Here is a 14,291-nt window from a genome sequence, read left to right on the forward strand (position 1 = left end):
GGAAAGGTGAGAATTGTGGGAAAATTTCCCTGACCACAGGAAATGGAGCACACTTTGCTCCTCCGCTGGTGATAGTTGGTCAGGCGTAGGAAATATACATAAGACAAAATAATCCCTGCTTTGTCTTATGTGTTAAAGAAAACTAGAGACAGGAAGAAATGAAGAACAGATCATGAGAGAGGAAGAGAAAAACAAGCGATTAGGGAAAGGTATGTTTGGCATGACAGTGCTGCTTTAACCCCTTAGTTAAGGACCAGGGCTCCTTTTACATTTCTGCGTTGTTTGTGTTAGCTGTATTTTTCCTCTGACTCATTTACTGTACCCACACATATTATATACCGTTTTTCTCGCCATTAAATGGTCTTTCTAAAGACCATTTTACTATCAAATATTTTATAAAATATGATGAAAAAATGTAAAAAAACACACTTTAATTGGTGATTTTTTTTTTTGACACACATAGCAATATAAGAATACATATACAGAGAACTTTAAGGTTTACTGCCAAAGAACACCCCAATATGTGTTCAGCAACATCTCCTGAGTACAGTGATACCCCCGCATGTATAGGTGTGTCGGGTTCTCTGGGGGCTAAAAGACCTTATTTGGAGGGTGCGCATTCCAGTTTCCCAACTTGGAATTTTCTCAGCTGGTCATCATGCACCCATGTCCTATTTGGCACATTTTTGAAGCTGGCCCATGTAATTTACCCCCATCAAACCATATATTTTTGAAAAGCTAGCAATTTTTGCTAGCTAGCTGCCACAAACAAACTTACCACCGGACCACCAGGGATCGCTGTGCCCCCCCCCCCCTTCACCAATGGTAAGAGGAAGGGGGAGGGGGGGATACAGCATTGATATATATTTTCTTTTGTTTTGTTTTTTTAAGTATTTTTACCCCTACCACCCACAGCACCCCTACCACCCCTTACCCCCACAGCACCCCTTACCCCCACAGCACCCCTTACCACCCCTTACCCCCACAGCACCCCTTAACCCACAGCACCCCTTACCACCCCTTACCCCCACAGCACCCCTTACCACCCCTACCACCCATTACCACCCACAGCACCCCTTACCACCCCTACCACCCACAGCACCCCTAACCACCCACAGCACCCCTTACCCCCACAGCACCCCTTACCCCCACAGCACCCCTTACCATCCCTTACCCCCACAGCACCCCTTACCCCCACAGCACCCCTTACCACCCCTTACCCCCATTACCCCCACAGCACCCCTTACCCCCACAGCACCCCTTACCACCCCTTACCCCCACAGCACCCCTTACCACCCCTTACCCCCCACAGCACCCCTTACCACCCCTACCACCCACAGCACCCCTTACCACCCACAGCACCCCTTACCACCCCTACCACCCACAGCACCCCTACCACCCCTTACCACCCACAGTACCCCTTATCACCCACATCACCCCTTACCCCTACAGCACCCCTTACCACCCCTTACCCCCACAGCACCCCTACCACCCCTTACCCCCACAGCACCCCTTACCACCCCTTACCCCCACAGCACCCCTTACCACCCCTACCACCCACAGCACCCCTTACCACCCACAGCACCCCTTACCACCCCTTACCCCCACAGCACCCCTACCACCCACAGCACCCCTTACCACCCCTACCACCCACAGCACCCCTTACCACCCACAGCACCCCGTACCACCCCTTACCACCCACAGCACCCCTACCACCCCTTACCACCCACAGCACCCCTTACCACCCTCAGCACCCCTTACCACCCACAGCACCCCTTACCACCCACAGGACCCCTACCACCACAGTACCACCCACAGGACCCCTACCACCACAGTACCACCCACAGCACCCCTACCACCCACAGCACCCCTACCCCAACACAGCACCCCTACCACCCCTTACCCCCAGAGGACCCCTACCACCACAGTACCACCCACAGCACAGCACCCCTACCACCCACAGCACCCCTACCCACCCACGCACACACAGCACACCCCACACACAATGAGCACCCCCCCCCACACACTGCACCCCACACACACACACACACACAGCCCTCCACACCCTTACACAGGCACACTGCACCCCTCAATGCAGTATGTGTGTGTATTCAGCAGTCTGTCTGTATGTGTACTCAGCGGACTGTGTGTGTGTGTGTGTGTATTTAGCGGACTGTGTGTTTATGTATTTAGCTGATGGGGAGTGTGTATTTAGCGGACGGTGTGTGTGTATGTATTTAGCGGACGGTGTGTGTATGTATTTAGCGGACTGTGAGAATGTGTTCTGCAGTCTGTGTGTATGTATTGCATTTGTTGGAGATACTAATAAATATAAGCTGAATTTTATCTATTTATATCATTATTTAAAATCTGTATCATTGAACTCTCTGTTGTGTTCTTCTTTTAAAACAAAAGTTGTTAATTAGTTCGGACAACTGTACAAGTTGTTTTTTCTAAACGTAAACCTCAGTATTCAGGTTTAATTGCAGTGTTGGCACTTTGAGGAAAAAAAAGTTGGCATATATTGCGGTTTGGGCACTCGGGCTCAAAAAGGTTCGCCATCACTGCCCTAGGGTATTTCAAATGGTGGGATTTTAACACTTTCCATACACTAATTCTATCACCAGTCTTTGTCAAACTTTTGGGTAGTCATTTTTTTGTGTTATTTTTCTCTCACATTGTACTTTAGGCATGGATTATCAGTTCCTGTTATGTGTTACTGACAAAGAACACCCTAATATGTGTTCAGCAACATCTTCCGAGTACAACAGTGCCACTGATGTACACGTTTTATGGGTTTTTGCAGACTTACACGGGTCAAAATGTAGAGCTTTCCCCTTTTCCATGTTTGCACATTGAAATTTGCCAGATTGGTTTGCTGGGCCTATGTTACCTTTCAAGACCATATGGTAGCCCAGGAATGTGAAGTAACCCCATCATGGCATACCATTTTCAAATATAGACAACCCAGGGTATTCCAAATGGGGTATTTTCAGTCTTTTGTAGTAGCCACTTAGTCACAAATGCTGGCCAAAGTTCGCTTTTTATTTGTTTTTTGCATTTTTTTACACACAACCTGCACTTTTACTGGTGATTTCATCATTGTGAAAAGTTTTACTGTTTTAAACACTAATTCTTGTGTTCAGTGAAGTCTCCCGAGCATAACAAAAAACCCCATGTACAGATTTTATGGTGTTTTGGAAAGTTACAGGGTCAATATAGGGCTAGCCCAATTCAGTTTGCCAGATTGGTTTGCTGGGTCTGTGTTGCCTTTTGAGACCATATCGTAGTCCAGGAATGTGAAATAACCCCATCATGGCATACCATTTTCAAATATAGACAACCCAGGGTATTCCAAATGGGGTATTTTCAGTCTTTTGTAGTAGCCACTTAGTCAGAAACGCTGGCCAAAGTTAGCGCTTTTATTTTATTTTTTTACTTTTTAGCAGCCTGGGGGACTGACAACTCAGACAGTCCCCCTGCTGGCAGCTCCTAGACTCCTATTGCGGCGATGTGATCATGGTGATCACATGGCCTTGGAGGGCCGGGGTGGCGGGAGCTGCAGTCCCCCACGACCGTGATCGCTGCGGATCTCGGGTCTAGATAAGTTCCGTGCTCCTACTTGCCGCGGTCGTCCTCAACGACAGTTTTTTGTCAGAAGTACACCAGCCTAATGGCATAGACAGCACAGCCTAATGGTATAAACAGCACCAGCCTAATGTCATAGACAGCAAACACCAGCCTAATGGCATGGGCAGCATCAGCCTAATGGCACGGACAGCACCAGCCTAGTGGCATGGCCTGAGCCCAGATAGTCCTCCCTAAGTAGAAGACCAATCGCCGGCGGGGGAACGGTGGCGATCAGCAAGTACATGGGAAGGGAGAGGGTTGGTACGGGTTCAATTTTTTATTGTATTTTTTGTGATACTTACTAAATGCCTCGACCCCTCAAGGCACTCAGTGCAGGCAGAGCATAAATAGCCTGCCTGATAGCTTCCGGTGCTCTGCCTCACTCCACGTGGAGCAACCCGGAAGTGATCACTCCGGCGGCTCCAGCAGTGAGGGAGGTATTGCAGCGATCCCTCAACATCAAGGCATCGCTGCAATACCATTAGAGCTGCTGAAGCGATTATGATCGCTTCCAGCGTTCTAATTCCCCGCGGACGTATCAAGTACTGGGTGCTTGTAAACTCAGGCCAAAATTTTGAATCTACTTAGCAGTTTTTTTCATTAACCTTTGTAGATAAGTAAAAGATTTTTCAAGTAAAAGTAAAAAAAAAAACATGATTATTTTACATTTTTCGGAATGTAATGCACTTTCCACAATTAATAAGTAGAGTGGATAAGTGTGTATGTAGTTTAAACATACCAAAGTATGGTTGGCATTTTCAAAGTCCTCTATTGCCAGTGAGCATTTTTTTTTCTTGCAGTAAACATTTAAAATCACTTTTATCTTTTTACACAGTAGAGGTTTTAATTAAAGACAGTACATTTACATACCTGAACACTTGTCTAGCTTTCGCACTACTATTGGTAGCTTTTGATGTATTAATGTACCTTTATACATTTTGTATATCACTGATGTGAAAGCCGTGGAGCCAGTGCTTGCTATCAAGTCTCCTCCCAGCATTGCCCATATCGCAGTTTCCGTAGTGTAGTGGTTATCACGTTCGCCTAACACGCGAAAGGTCCCCGGTTCGAAACCGGGCGGAAACAATTTAGTTTTTTTTCTTTTCACCTTTTCATCCATTTATAACAGAAAATTTTCATTTATTTTCTAGAATTGCACAATTCATGAAATAGTACAATAAAATCACGTATATGCTTATTCACGTTAAAAGTTTGTTTATCTGTAGAACTCTTGATTACACACACCTCCAGTTCTATATATCGCTGGAGGATAACGGTGGGGTGGGGGTGGGGCGGGGAGCCCGGGCGGGGTGGGGAGCCCCCTCACTGTCCAAAATATTGTAATAAGACCGATAATAAGTCTTGCTATCTGTTATTACAGGTTACAGCGCGCGCCCCACCTCGGGGCGCAAACGGTTAAACGCTCGCGCACGTCACGCGCCGTGTTGGCTGTTGCTGCTGCGTCGTGACGTCATGACGTCAAATGCCTGCATAAAGAGGAGGTGAGTGTACAGAGAGGGCTCCAGTAGAGCTGCTGGGATGTTCATGTTGCTTTCCTGCTCTGGCGGGGAATGGAGTGTCATCCCCTTTATGGAGTCCCTCAGCCCGGCCTGAGTCTCGCTTTACTTTATTGTCCTAGGGATAGCCAGTGTGTGCAGCCATTACCTCATGTCAAGCATGTCTCTGTACAGTGTATAGCTGTATCCAGACACATGGCATGGACAGCACCAGTCTAATGGTATAGAGTTAGACAGCACCAGCCTAGTGGCATAGAGAGCACCAGCCTAGTGGCATGGACAACACCAGCCTAATGGCATAGACAGCAAACACCAGCCTAATGGCATAGACAGCAAACACCAGCCTAATGGCATAGACAGCAAACACCATCCCAATGGCATGGACAACAAGCGCCATCCCAATGGCATGGACAACAAGCGCCAGCCTAATGGCATGGACAGCAAACACCAGCCTAATGGTATAGACCGCACCAGCCTGGCTGTGCTGTACAACAAACTGTGTTTATACATGTATGAATAATGTATGTATATTAGTTGTTGGGCTGAGAGTATGTACCTGTAAAGTCTCCACCTTTGTAATAACCGCACAATTTATATGTTACTAGGTGTATTATATCTTCGACTTAATGCTAGTATTTTATATATATCATTATTAAAGTAGGAGTGGTGGAGACCTGACCAGGGAATTTAATGTTTTAAACCAAAAAAGGTAAAGCTGTTAAATAACTAGACTGGAGAATTGTTTAAGGAATGCTATAGGGTCAGAAATACAAATGTATATTCCTCACCCTGCAGAGTTAAAAAATACTACTTGGGTTTCTTGCCCCCCTTAAATAGGGTTAGAACTGAAGTTGTTTCCAGTGCCACGCAGGTGCATCGATGCTGGCCCTGCCAATGGTCTGCCTCTTAGACTGAGATCAACAGAATTTACAATCTCCGCCAATCTAATGCTTTCCTCTAGGAAGGCTATTGCGGATGTGCTGCAAAATGCAGCACAGGCCAATCAGCATCTCCTCACAGAGATGCATTGAAACGCTGAACGTGCTGACCCAGTAAGACCCTCTAGTGGCTGTCTGAGTGACTGCCACTGGAGGTGTTCCTAGGGAGCAATGTAAACACTGCCTTTTCTTTGAAAAGACTGTGTTTACAGCAAAAAGCCTGAATGTAGACACCAGAACCACTACATTAAGCTGTAGTTGTTCTGGTGACTATAGTGTCCCTTTAAATGTATTTTTATTTTATACAAAAATTTTCAATTACATTTCCCAACAATTACAGATTTGGTGAATACTGGCCGAAACGCTGACAGATTATCTCATTGGGTGCCTCAACTAGTGTGAGCTCAAAATACATTCATTTTAGATTTCACTTGATCTGGGCTCCTTTTAATGCTTATATCATTTAATACTAATATGTGCAACAACAAAACAAATGTAAGACAGCAGATATGTGTCGAAAGTATTTAAATGTACAGTGTTCAAACTATGAAAAATATAACACTAGATGCAACAATCCTTTATGATTGATCACCAACAAAAAACACCAAATAAACCAGTAGCTAGAGAAAAGTGGGGGTGTGCAGTGTAAATTAGCATTATTCGAATCGGCAATATCTGTAAAATGACTGGTCCCCAAATCAGAAAAAAACAAATGTCAGTATTGTGCAGGGTTTAATGGTTACACTCTAAAGTGAGAATTTAAAGTGGATTTCAAATTTAACATCAATGTAGCCAAACTGGAAATATCTTCTAAGTCATGTAAGATTTTAGTTTGGCTTCTCTGGCTTTAGGTTCAAAATTCCCTTTGTAGTCTCAATTTAGCGAATAACATTTTATAGCTGAAGTGAGAATTAAAAGTGAATTTCAAAGGTAAGAGAAAAATAACTGAAATGGAAGCATAGCTGACTTAGAGAATTTTTCCAATTCGACTATTTTGCCTTTACATTTGAAATTCTCTTTGAATTCTCACTTTAGTGAATAACCCTGATAGAGATCACATATGGGAAATAAGTAGTAACACCCGATATCTCCAAAAATGTTCTAGAACTGCTGAACGCTGTTAGAGAAAATCTCACTCTGCACCTGACTTCATCCACTATAAATTTTTGCTGCGCTCCTACACTCTGGCTCTTTCCTCTGCAAAAGAAAATTACTTCAACACCCTCATAAGCACACTGTCCCGTCAACCCAAATGCCTATTTCACACTTTTAATACTCCCCCTCCTCCTACCACTCCTTCTGCCTCAAACTTTGCAGCTCACTTCACTAAGAAGATTTCTACAATCAGGGAAGAGATCTCTAATTTCTCTTCCTCTCCTTCCAATACATCACCCAACGCCACTCACTCCACTGTTCTATGCTCATTCTCACCTACTACAACAGAAGAGTCCTCCCGCCCCACCAATTGTTCCCTCGATCCTATTCCCTCATCTTTTATCCGCACTCTGTCTCCCTCTCTTGCTCTTCCTCTTACTAAAGTTTTCAATCTCTCCCTTTCCTCCGGCACATTTCCTTCATCCTTCAAGCATGCAACCATAATGCCAATTCTGAAAAAAGATCAACCCCGACCCCAACTCTCCATGTAACTACCGCCCTATATCGCTACAGCAGTTTGCCTCCAAGATACTTGAGAGAGTTGTGTATGCGAGATTGACAGACTTCCTTGAATCCAACTCTCTACTTGACCTGCTTCAGTCTGGATTCCGCGCTCGTCACTCTGTTGAAATAGCTGGGACCAAAGTATCCAATGATTTAATCGCTGCTAAATGTCACGGCCATTACTCTATCCTAATTCTCCTTGATCTTTCTGCTGCATTTGACACTGTTGATCATCAACAGCTTCTTCTCATTCTCCATAATCTTGGTCTATGAGATACTGCTCTCTCCTGGTGCTCCTAGTCCCTACATTGGCTTCCAGTTAGATATAGGGCTCAATTTAAGATTCCGGTGCTTGTTTACATAATGCTGCTCCAACCTATCTATCCTCCCTAATACACAAGTATGTCCCGTCGAGGCCCTTGCACTCTGCCGAAGACCTACGTCTATTCTCTGTCTATACTCCCACATCTGATGCTTGCCTCCAAGACTTCTCCAGGGCTGCACCTTTTCTGTAGAACTCCCTTCCCTTCTCCATTAGACTTTCACCCAGTCTCCACTCCTTCAAAAAATCTTTGAAAACACACTTCTTCAGGAGAGCAGATCATTTAAACTGTTATTATTTATCAGCTAAGTGCTTTGTCTGATAGTTATCTTCTGTGTAGACTCAAACACTCACCTCTCATCCTTTTGAGTAGATATCTATACTACGTAGGTACACTACCTGTGTTTCCTTTATGTCAAAAATAACCTACTAAGTTCCCAGTGAATACTTTTCTAGCAACCTATTTCATTACCCCTACTTATACCCTTTGTGTCATTATACCCCACTCCCTCTAGCATGTAAGCTCATTGAGCAGGGCCCTCAACCCTGTGAGTCCATTTGTGTGGTTACAATTGCATGTCTGTTATTCCACCCATACAGCGCTACAGAATTTTGCTGGCGCTATATAAATAATAAAATAATAATAAGGAACTGATCTGGGTGCCATGTCCCCCCCTATCCTCCCGTTATAACCCGGCAGCTGTTAAGCAGAACTAGCAAAGTTTTCATTACAGAGCTAACCTGTTATACTGACAATCACTAGAGACACTTCTGCCATCTCAGAGAGGACATTTGATTGGGATACATTGCATTGACTAAGATCATCGCTCTCTAGAGACAGAGATCAGCGCAGCGAGGGAGAAAAGGTAAGTAAACTACCTTCTTTACTCCCTGAAGTTGGGGTCAGTCACCTAAATGGAGACTAGAACACAATATATATATATATATATATATATATATATATGCATTTCTATTGCTATAGTGTGCATTTTATGATTACATTTCCCCCCCACCATTACCACTTAACTGTATGTAAATTCATCATATCTTCTTTCTTGTGCTGGATCTTAAAGAGACACTGTAGTCACTATAACGATTCCATCTCTTTAAATTGGTTATGGTGCCTGAAGTCCAGAGGTGCTGTCCCTCCATTCATTGCTAGAGGCGGTTTGGAACAGTGTAACCTAAATAAGGGTCCCTGGCCACACGTCTGGCCCCTTCTGGAGGTTTGGTAAGGCAGAGATTGCACACTTGCTTGTCGTAATACCCTTCATACCGTCAGTTGGGAGCTCTGATGTTTACTTTGCAGGGTTAGAACGACCTCCAGTAACTATCTCCCAGACAGCCACTAGGGGTGCTTCCTGCAACTCATGTGAAATGACACTTTGTATGAGGACATACAGCCTCTTGGAAAAAACCCATAGGAATGCATTGATTCAATGCTTTTTTATGGGAAATGCCTAATGCATGTGTGGTGCTTGCAGCTCATGTGCCATTAGGTTTCTGGGTAGGCAGAAGGGGAGCCCATTCCAGTGCCAAATGACATCAGTGCTGGAATCAGGTAAGTGGTGAAAAAAACTTACCGTAACTCTTTTTCTTTTTGCAGCTGGGGCAGAGGACCATTATAGCATTAGGAATGCAATTTTGTATTCATAACACTACACTGTTCCTATAAGCTAAAGTTGTTTTGGTGCTTAGAGCGCCACTTTAACCAAGCCCAAACAAGTCCTTTTACTTTTGTGCTTTCAATTCTTCCATTCTTTACTTTTTGCATGTGGGGTTTTTATATAAGGTTCCCTCTTTTTTTTTTTTTTATGTTTGCCAGAGCAGGTTCTCATCCATTGTGTCTAGTGTGTGTCGCATGGTTCTAGGCTTATATTAAAAGCACTATTGCAATACGAGCCACCGAATACATATACATCAGTACTTCAGACAGCTTTGTGTGACAGACAGTAAAAAAAGCCTAATAGCTTATTCTTTGGGTAGTTTCTACTCTTGTGCAGAGCGACCCTATTCCATAAACATAACAGATTTGTCCTATGTACAAAAGTGTCTAGAACTGAAATACCCAGCAGGTCTCGTGTGCTTAAGAGATTCAGCAACCTCACACATATGCTCTGGCTAAGCTTAGTTTCCATACCAAGGATTATAACACTGTCATGCGAATATTAAATGTCACTTTCTTTTTTATGTTTTGTTTTGGTTCACTAGGGATGGAATTCCTGTCATCATGGCACATGTTGATCACTGTAAACAACTGTTAGACAAATTAAACAAGCAGCGAGAGGCTGGCTTCCTGTGTGATTGCACTGTCTTTATCGGCAAGCTCCAGTTTAAGGCACACAGAAATGTTCTGGCTTCCTTTAGTGAATATTTCAATGCCCTCTTCACGGACGCCTTGGACAATATTGTACTGGATGGGAAACAAGTGACAGCATCAGTGTTTCAAACACTCCTGGATTTCATTTACAGCGGAGATTTACAGTATGAGAGGTGGAGTATTTGTTTGGTATCTCTTAATTGCATGTAATATGAACCTCTACCTGAACCTCTCCGTCTCGGCCCTGCTGTCATCAGTCAGGAGTCTCTGTCAGTACTGTACTTTTTTGCATCCACAATCCTCAATATATATATATATATATTACACAGTACCAGAAAACCGGTAGCTACAATGCAAGTAAAAGAGAAAACATAGGGCAATATTGCCATATATAGAGTAATATGTAAATCTATAAAGATGCACTCACAAACCTCAATTGATTGAAGGCTTATCAATGTATTGAAGGATATCTTCGTATCAGTATCACAGCATATAGGAGAGAAAATTAAAAAGTAATAGTGCAGAGTTTCTATGGCAAAATAAACCTTTTAATAAACATTGCACTTACAAGATAAAATCAATTCACGGGCATATCACCATGAAGTAGCTCAATAGGGAAGCAAAAACTCCCTCAGGTAAGGTGTAGAAAAGATTAATTCCTTCTGGTATCGCCAGGCATAAAACAAGATAAACTAACATAAAAAAACTCTAAGCAGCATAAAAGACTTAATTGCTACGCGTTTCGTTCATATATTGAACTTCCTCAGGGAAAACAAAATACCAGTGTCTCTCCTTGTGCTCGTCTCAGTAACAAACAGACCGTGGACCATTTAAATACATGTAGGATTTCCCGCAGGTAGTTGACAGCCTATCAGTAGGAAGCTTCCGCATCTCTGCTCCATTCTTCCGTAATATGCGTTGAAAGCCTCTTTCTCATCCGGAGATTAGTTTGCCGTCGGCTGTGTGATGTCATCATTTGCTGCCAGTATGCGGTCCACGACCTCCAATGCGTTCCATTCGCATTACAGAGGTTAAAAGTCCATGTGATTGTCAAATAAAAGCGATACAAAGCTATAAATTGAAAGTGCATAATCAATCATCAACTCTATATGTATGAAAGGATACATACTAGCATAACATTGAGACTACCAAATGAGTATATAAACTTTTTATTTTTCTCTCCTATATGCTGTGATACTGATAGGAAGATATCCTTCAATACATTGATAAGCCTTCAATCAATTGGAGATTGTGAGTGCATCTTTATAGATTTACATATTACTCTATATATGGCAATATTGCCTATGTTTTCTCTTTTACTTGCATTGTAGCATCCGGTTTTCTGGTACTGTGTATTTTCTGTTGTTGAGGAAGGAGTCCTATCCTACATGCAAACTACTGTGTAACTAGGGTAAACCAATTTTATTTGTTTACCTTTTTTTCTCCTTTCCCACTGAGGTGTTTCTGTTATGTCTTTAGGGCATGACAAAGTTTCAGAGCAATAGCTCCATCTTTTTGACTGGGTTGGAATTTCAGTGAAAGTCTTCATGAGACTTCATTTTTTAAAGTAAGTCTCTTGCCTCAAATGAACACACAAAACATGTATTTCTGACCCTATAGTGTAAAAACACCATCAAGCCCCTCTCCCCCCTTCTACCCTTAATATAGTAAACTTTCTGCCCCTGATCTGCTGCTGAAGGCCAATCAGCATCTCCTCGTATAGATACATTGAATCAATGCATCTCTATGAGGAAAGTACTGTGTCTCAATGCACAGGGTGGAGACACTGAATGGTACTGCAGTACTGCTCCAGGAAGCACCGCTAGTTGCCATATGAGGAGTGGCCAGTGGAAGTATCCCTAGGCCGTAATGTAAACACTGCCTTTTCTCTGACAAGACATTGTTTACTGCAAAAAGCCTGAAGGGAATGATTATACTCACCAGAACAAATACAATAAGCTGTAGTTGTTATAGTGACTATAGTGTCCCTTTAAGTAATACATGTTGTCGCACATCAATAGACTAAGGCTTTCATGGCAGTATTGGCTTGTTACTTATATGCTTTCTATGTTGTAACAGTTTGTACTGCTGCTGTTCAACCAAATCTTCTGACCACATGTATGCCCAAATCAAAACATTATTAGTAATATTATATTGTGAGTGTAAATGTTTCCTATAAACAAAAATGAAGGGATCGATAATGAAAGGAATAATGTTGTGTTACTAGATTTTTAATAATTTCTTTATAGACTTATGTTTTGTTTCCTGCAGATGCAATATAAAGGAAATCCTCTTGGCTGCAGAACATCTTAAACTAGAGGAAGTTGTATCACTATGCAAAATCAGAATGGAATCTGGAGGAATGGTCAGACTCGGGATGCCTGAGGTGCCCCTTACGGCAGTTGCTTTGGACTCCAATCAGCAGTCTTCTCTTATCCAATCTGGAGATGACACAGTCGTGGAGAAACCAGAACCTGCATGTTTACAGGTAGAAGCTAAGAAAATGATTACCATAAAAAAGACAAACCGAAGCAAAAGATGGAAAAAAGTTATTCGTTCTTATCAAAAAGTCCAGAAAAAATCTGTGCAGCATCAGAATCCATCTTCAGTAAACCCATTCGATCTCCATGAGGATACAAAATCACTTGCAGAAAGCTTAACAGAGCAGGACTCTTTGGATCATGGTAGCTGTTTGCTGCAGCTTACGTCAGCACTGGAATGTGAGACTTATTTACCCCAAGATATTGCAATACAACCTGCACATGGAAAACAGAAAGCTGTAAAAGCACAGCAGAGTTGTGCTTTAAAAGAACACCGGATAGCTAATCTTGCAAGTGTGAGGAACATGTGCAAGATGGAAAGCCTGGAGAAAGACTTAAATCAGACATACAGCAAGAATAAACCTGCGTGTAATACCTGTGGTAAGGTATTCTCTGAAGCCAGCAGTCTAAGACGACACATGCGAATCCATAAAGGTGTTAAACCTTATGTGTGTCAGTTGTGTGGCAAAGCATTCACTCAGTGTAACCAATTGAAAACACATGTACGGACTCATACAGGTAAGCAGCTCTGGCATCAATGTAGCTTATCTTCATAGTTGTACATGGCTTGATGGCTGGGACAACTGTATATCACGCTGTGGCCTCACTTTAATAAGCTTTCCAAAGGATTTATCTACAAAAATCCCTATACACTTAAATTGTGGTTTCTGTAGTTAAATCATTTGGAAAGTTGTCCTAACAGTATTGAATAATTTGTAAAGTTTATTAAATGATTCAATGGCCACGCGCGCATTAGACCTCCCCATAGGAAAGCATTATTCAATGCTTTCCTATGGGGAAAATTTCACGTTGGAGGTCCATGAAGATGTCCAGTGTCAGTTAGGTGCACTTTGAAGCCTATTAATGTCTACAATACAAATTGTGATTTTTAAAAAATAATAATTTTACTAAACAATTGCATAGTTTTAAATGTACTTACATATTTGGAGTAGGAATTTGAGTGGTACTCCAGGCTTGAGTGAACCCATTTTTTTTTGTACATTCTTTTATTTATTGATAAATTTTTCATAACTGTGAATAAATAATTAACAGAGAAAATGGTAAACTATAGCCACTAACAGTGGATCAGAAATCCTATTTTTTTTCATGTTTAATGGCTTAAAAAAAAAGTAATTAACACTTGAGGAGATGGATGGATGGAAAGAGGTGGTAGGAGATAATCATAGTGAGCTGTACTATGTTCAGGTAGACTGGGGAATAAAGGAGTAGACCAGGGCTCAACAAGGCAGTGTTTACATTGAAAAGCCATCAGGGATAGGATATAGACACATTACGCTGTAGTGGTTTGGGGGACTATTGTGTCCCTTTTAGAATTTTATTTTTGTTGTTGAAAATGAAACTTAG

General features: G+C 42.5%; 1 protein-coding gene and 1 non-coding gene across 2 annotated transcripts in view; both read left to right on the top strand.

Moving 5' to 3' along the window:
• The first annotated feature begins 4,643 nt into the window (after nucleotides 1–4,643).
• On the top strand, nucleotides 4,644–4,716 carry TRNAV-AAC (transfer RNA valine (anticodon AAC)). The gene has a single exon. It is a non-coding gene; the product is annotated as a tRNA-Val (tRNA).
• Nucleotides 4,717–5,095: 379 nt separating this feature from the next.
• MYNN (myoneurin) overlaps nucleotides 5,096–14,291 on the top strand; it is a 28,451-nt gene continuing 19,255 nt past the window's right edge. Inside the window, exons 1-3 of the mRNA XM_063442644.1 lie at nucleotides 5,096–5,132; nucleotides 10,278–10,559; nucleotides 12,658–13,445. Coding sequence (XP_063298714.1) covers nucleotides 5,104–5,132; nucleotides 10,278–10,559; nucleotides 12,658–13,445 — 1,099 coding nt within the window. The 5' untranslated portion in view covers nucleotides 5,096–5,103. The remainder of the gene's footprint in view (nucleotides 5,133–10,277; nucleotides 10,560–12,657; nucleotides 13,446–14,291) is intronic.

The sequence above is a fragment of the Pelobates fuscus genome, chromosome 2 (genome assembly GCF_036172605.1).
Source record: "Pelobates fuscus isolate aPelFus1 chromosome 2, aPelFus1.pri, whole genome shotgun sequence".
Lineage (NCBI taxonomy): Eukaryota > Metazoa > Chordata > Amphibia > Anura > Pelobatidae > Pelobates > Pelobates fuscus.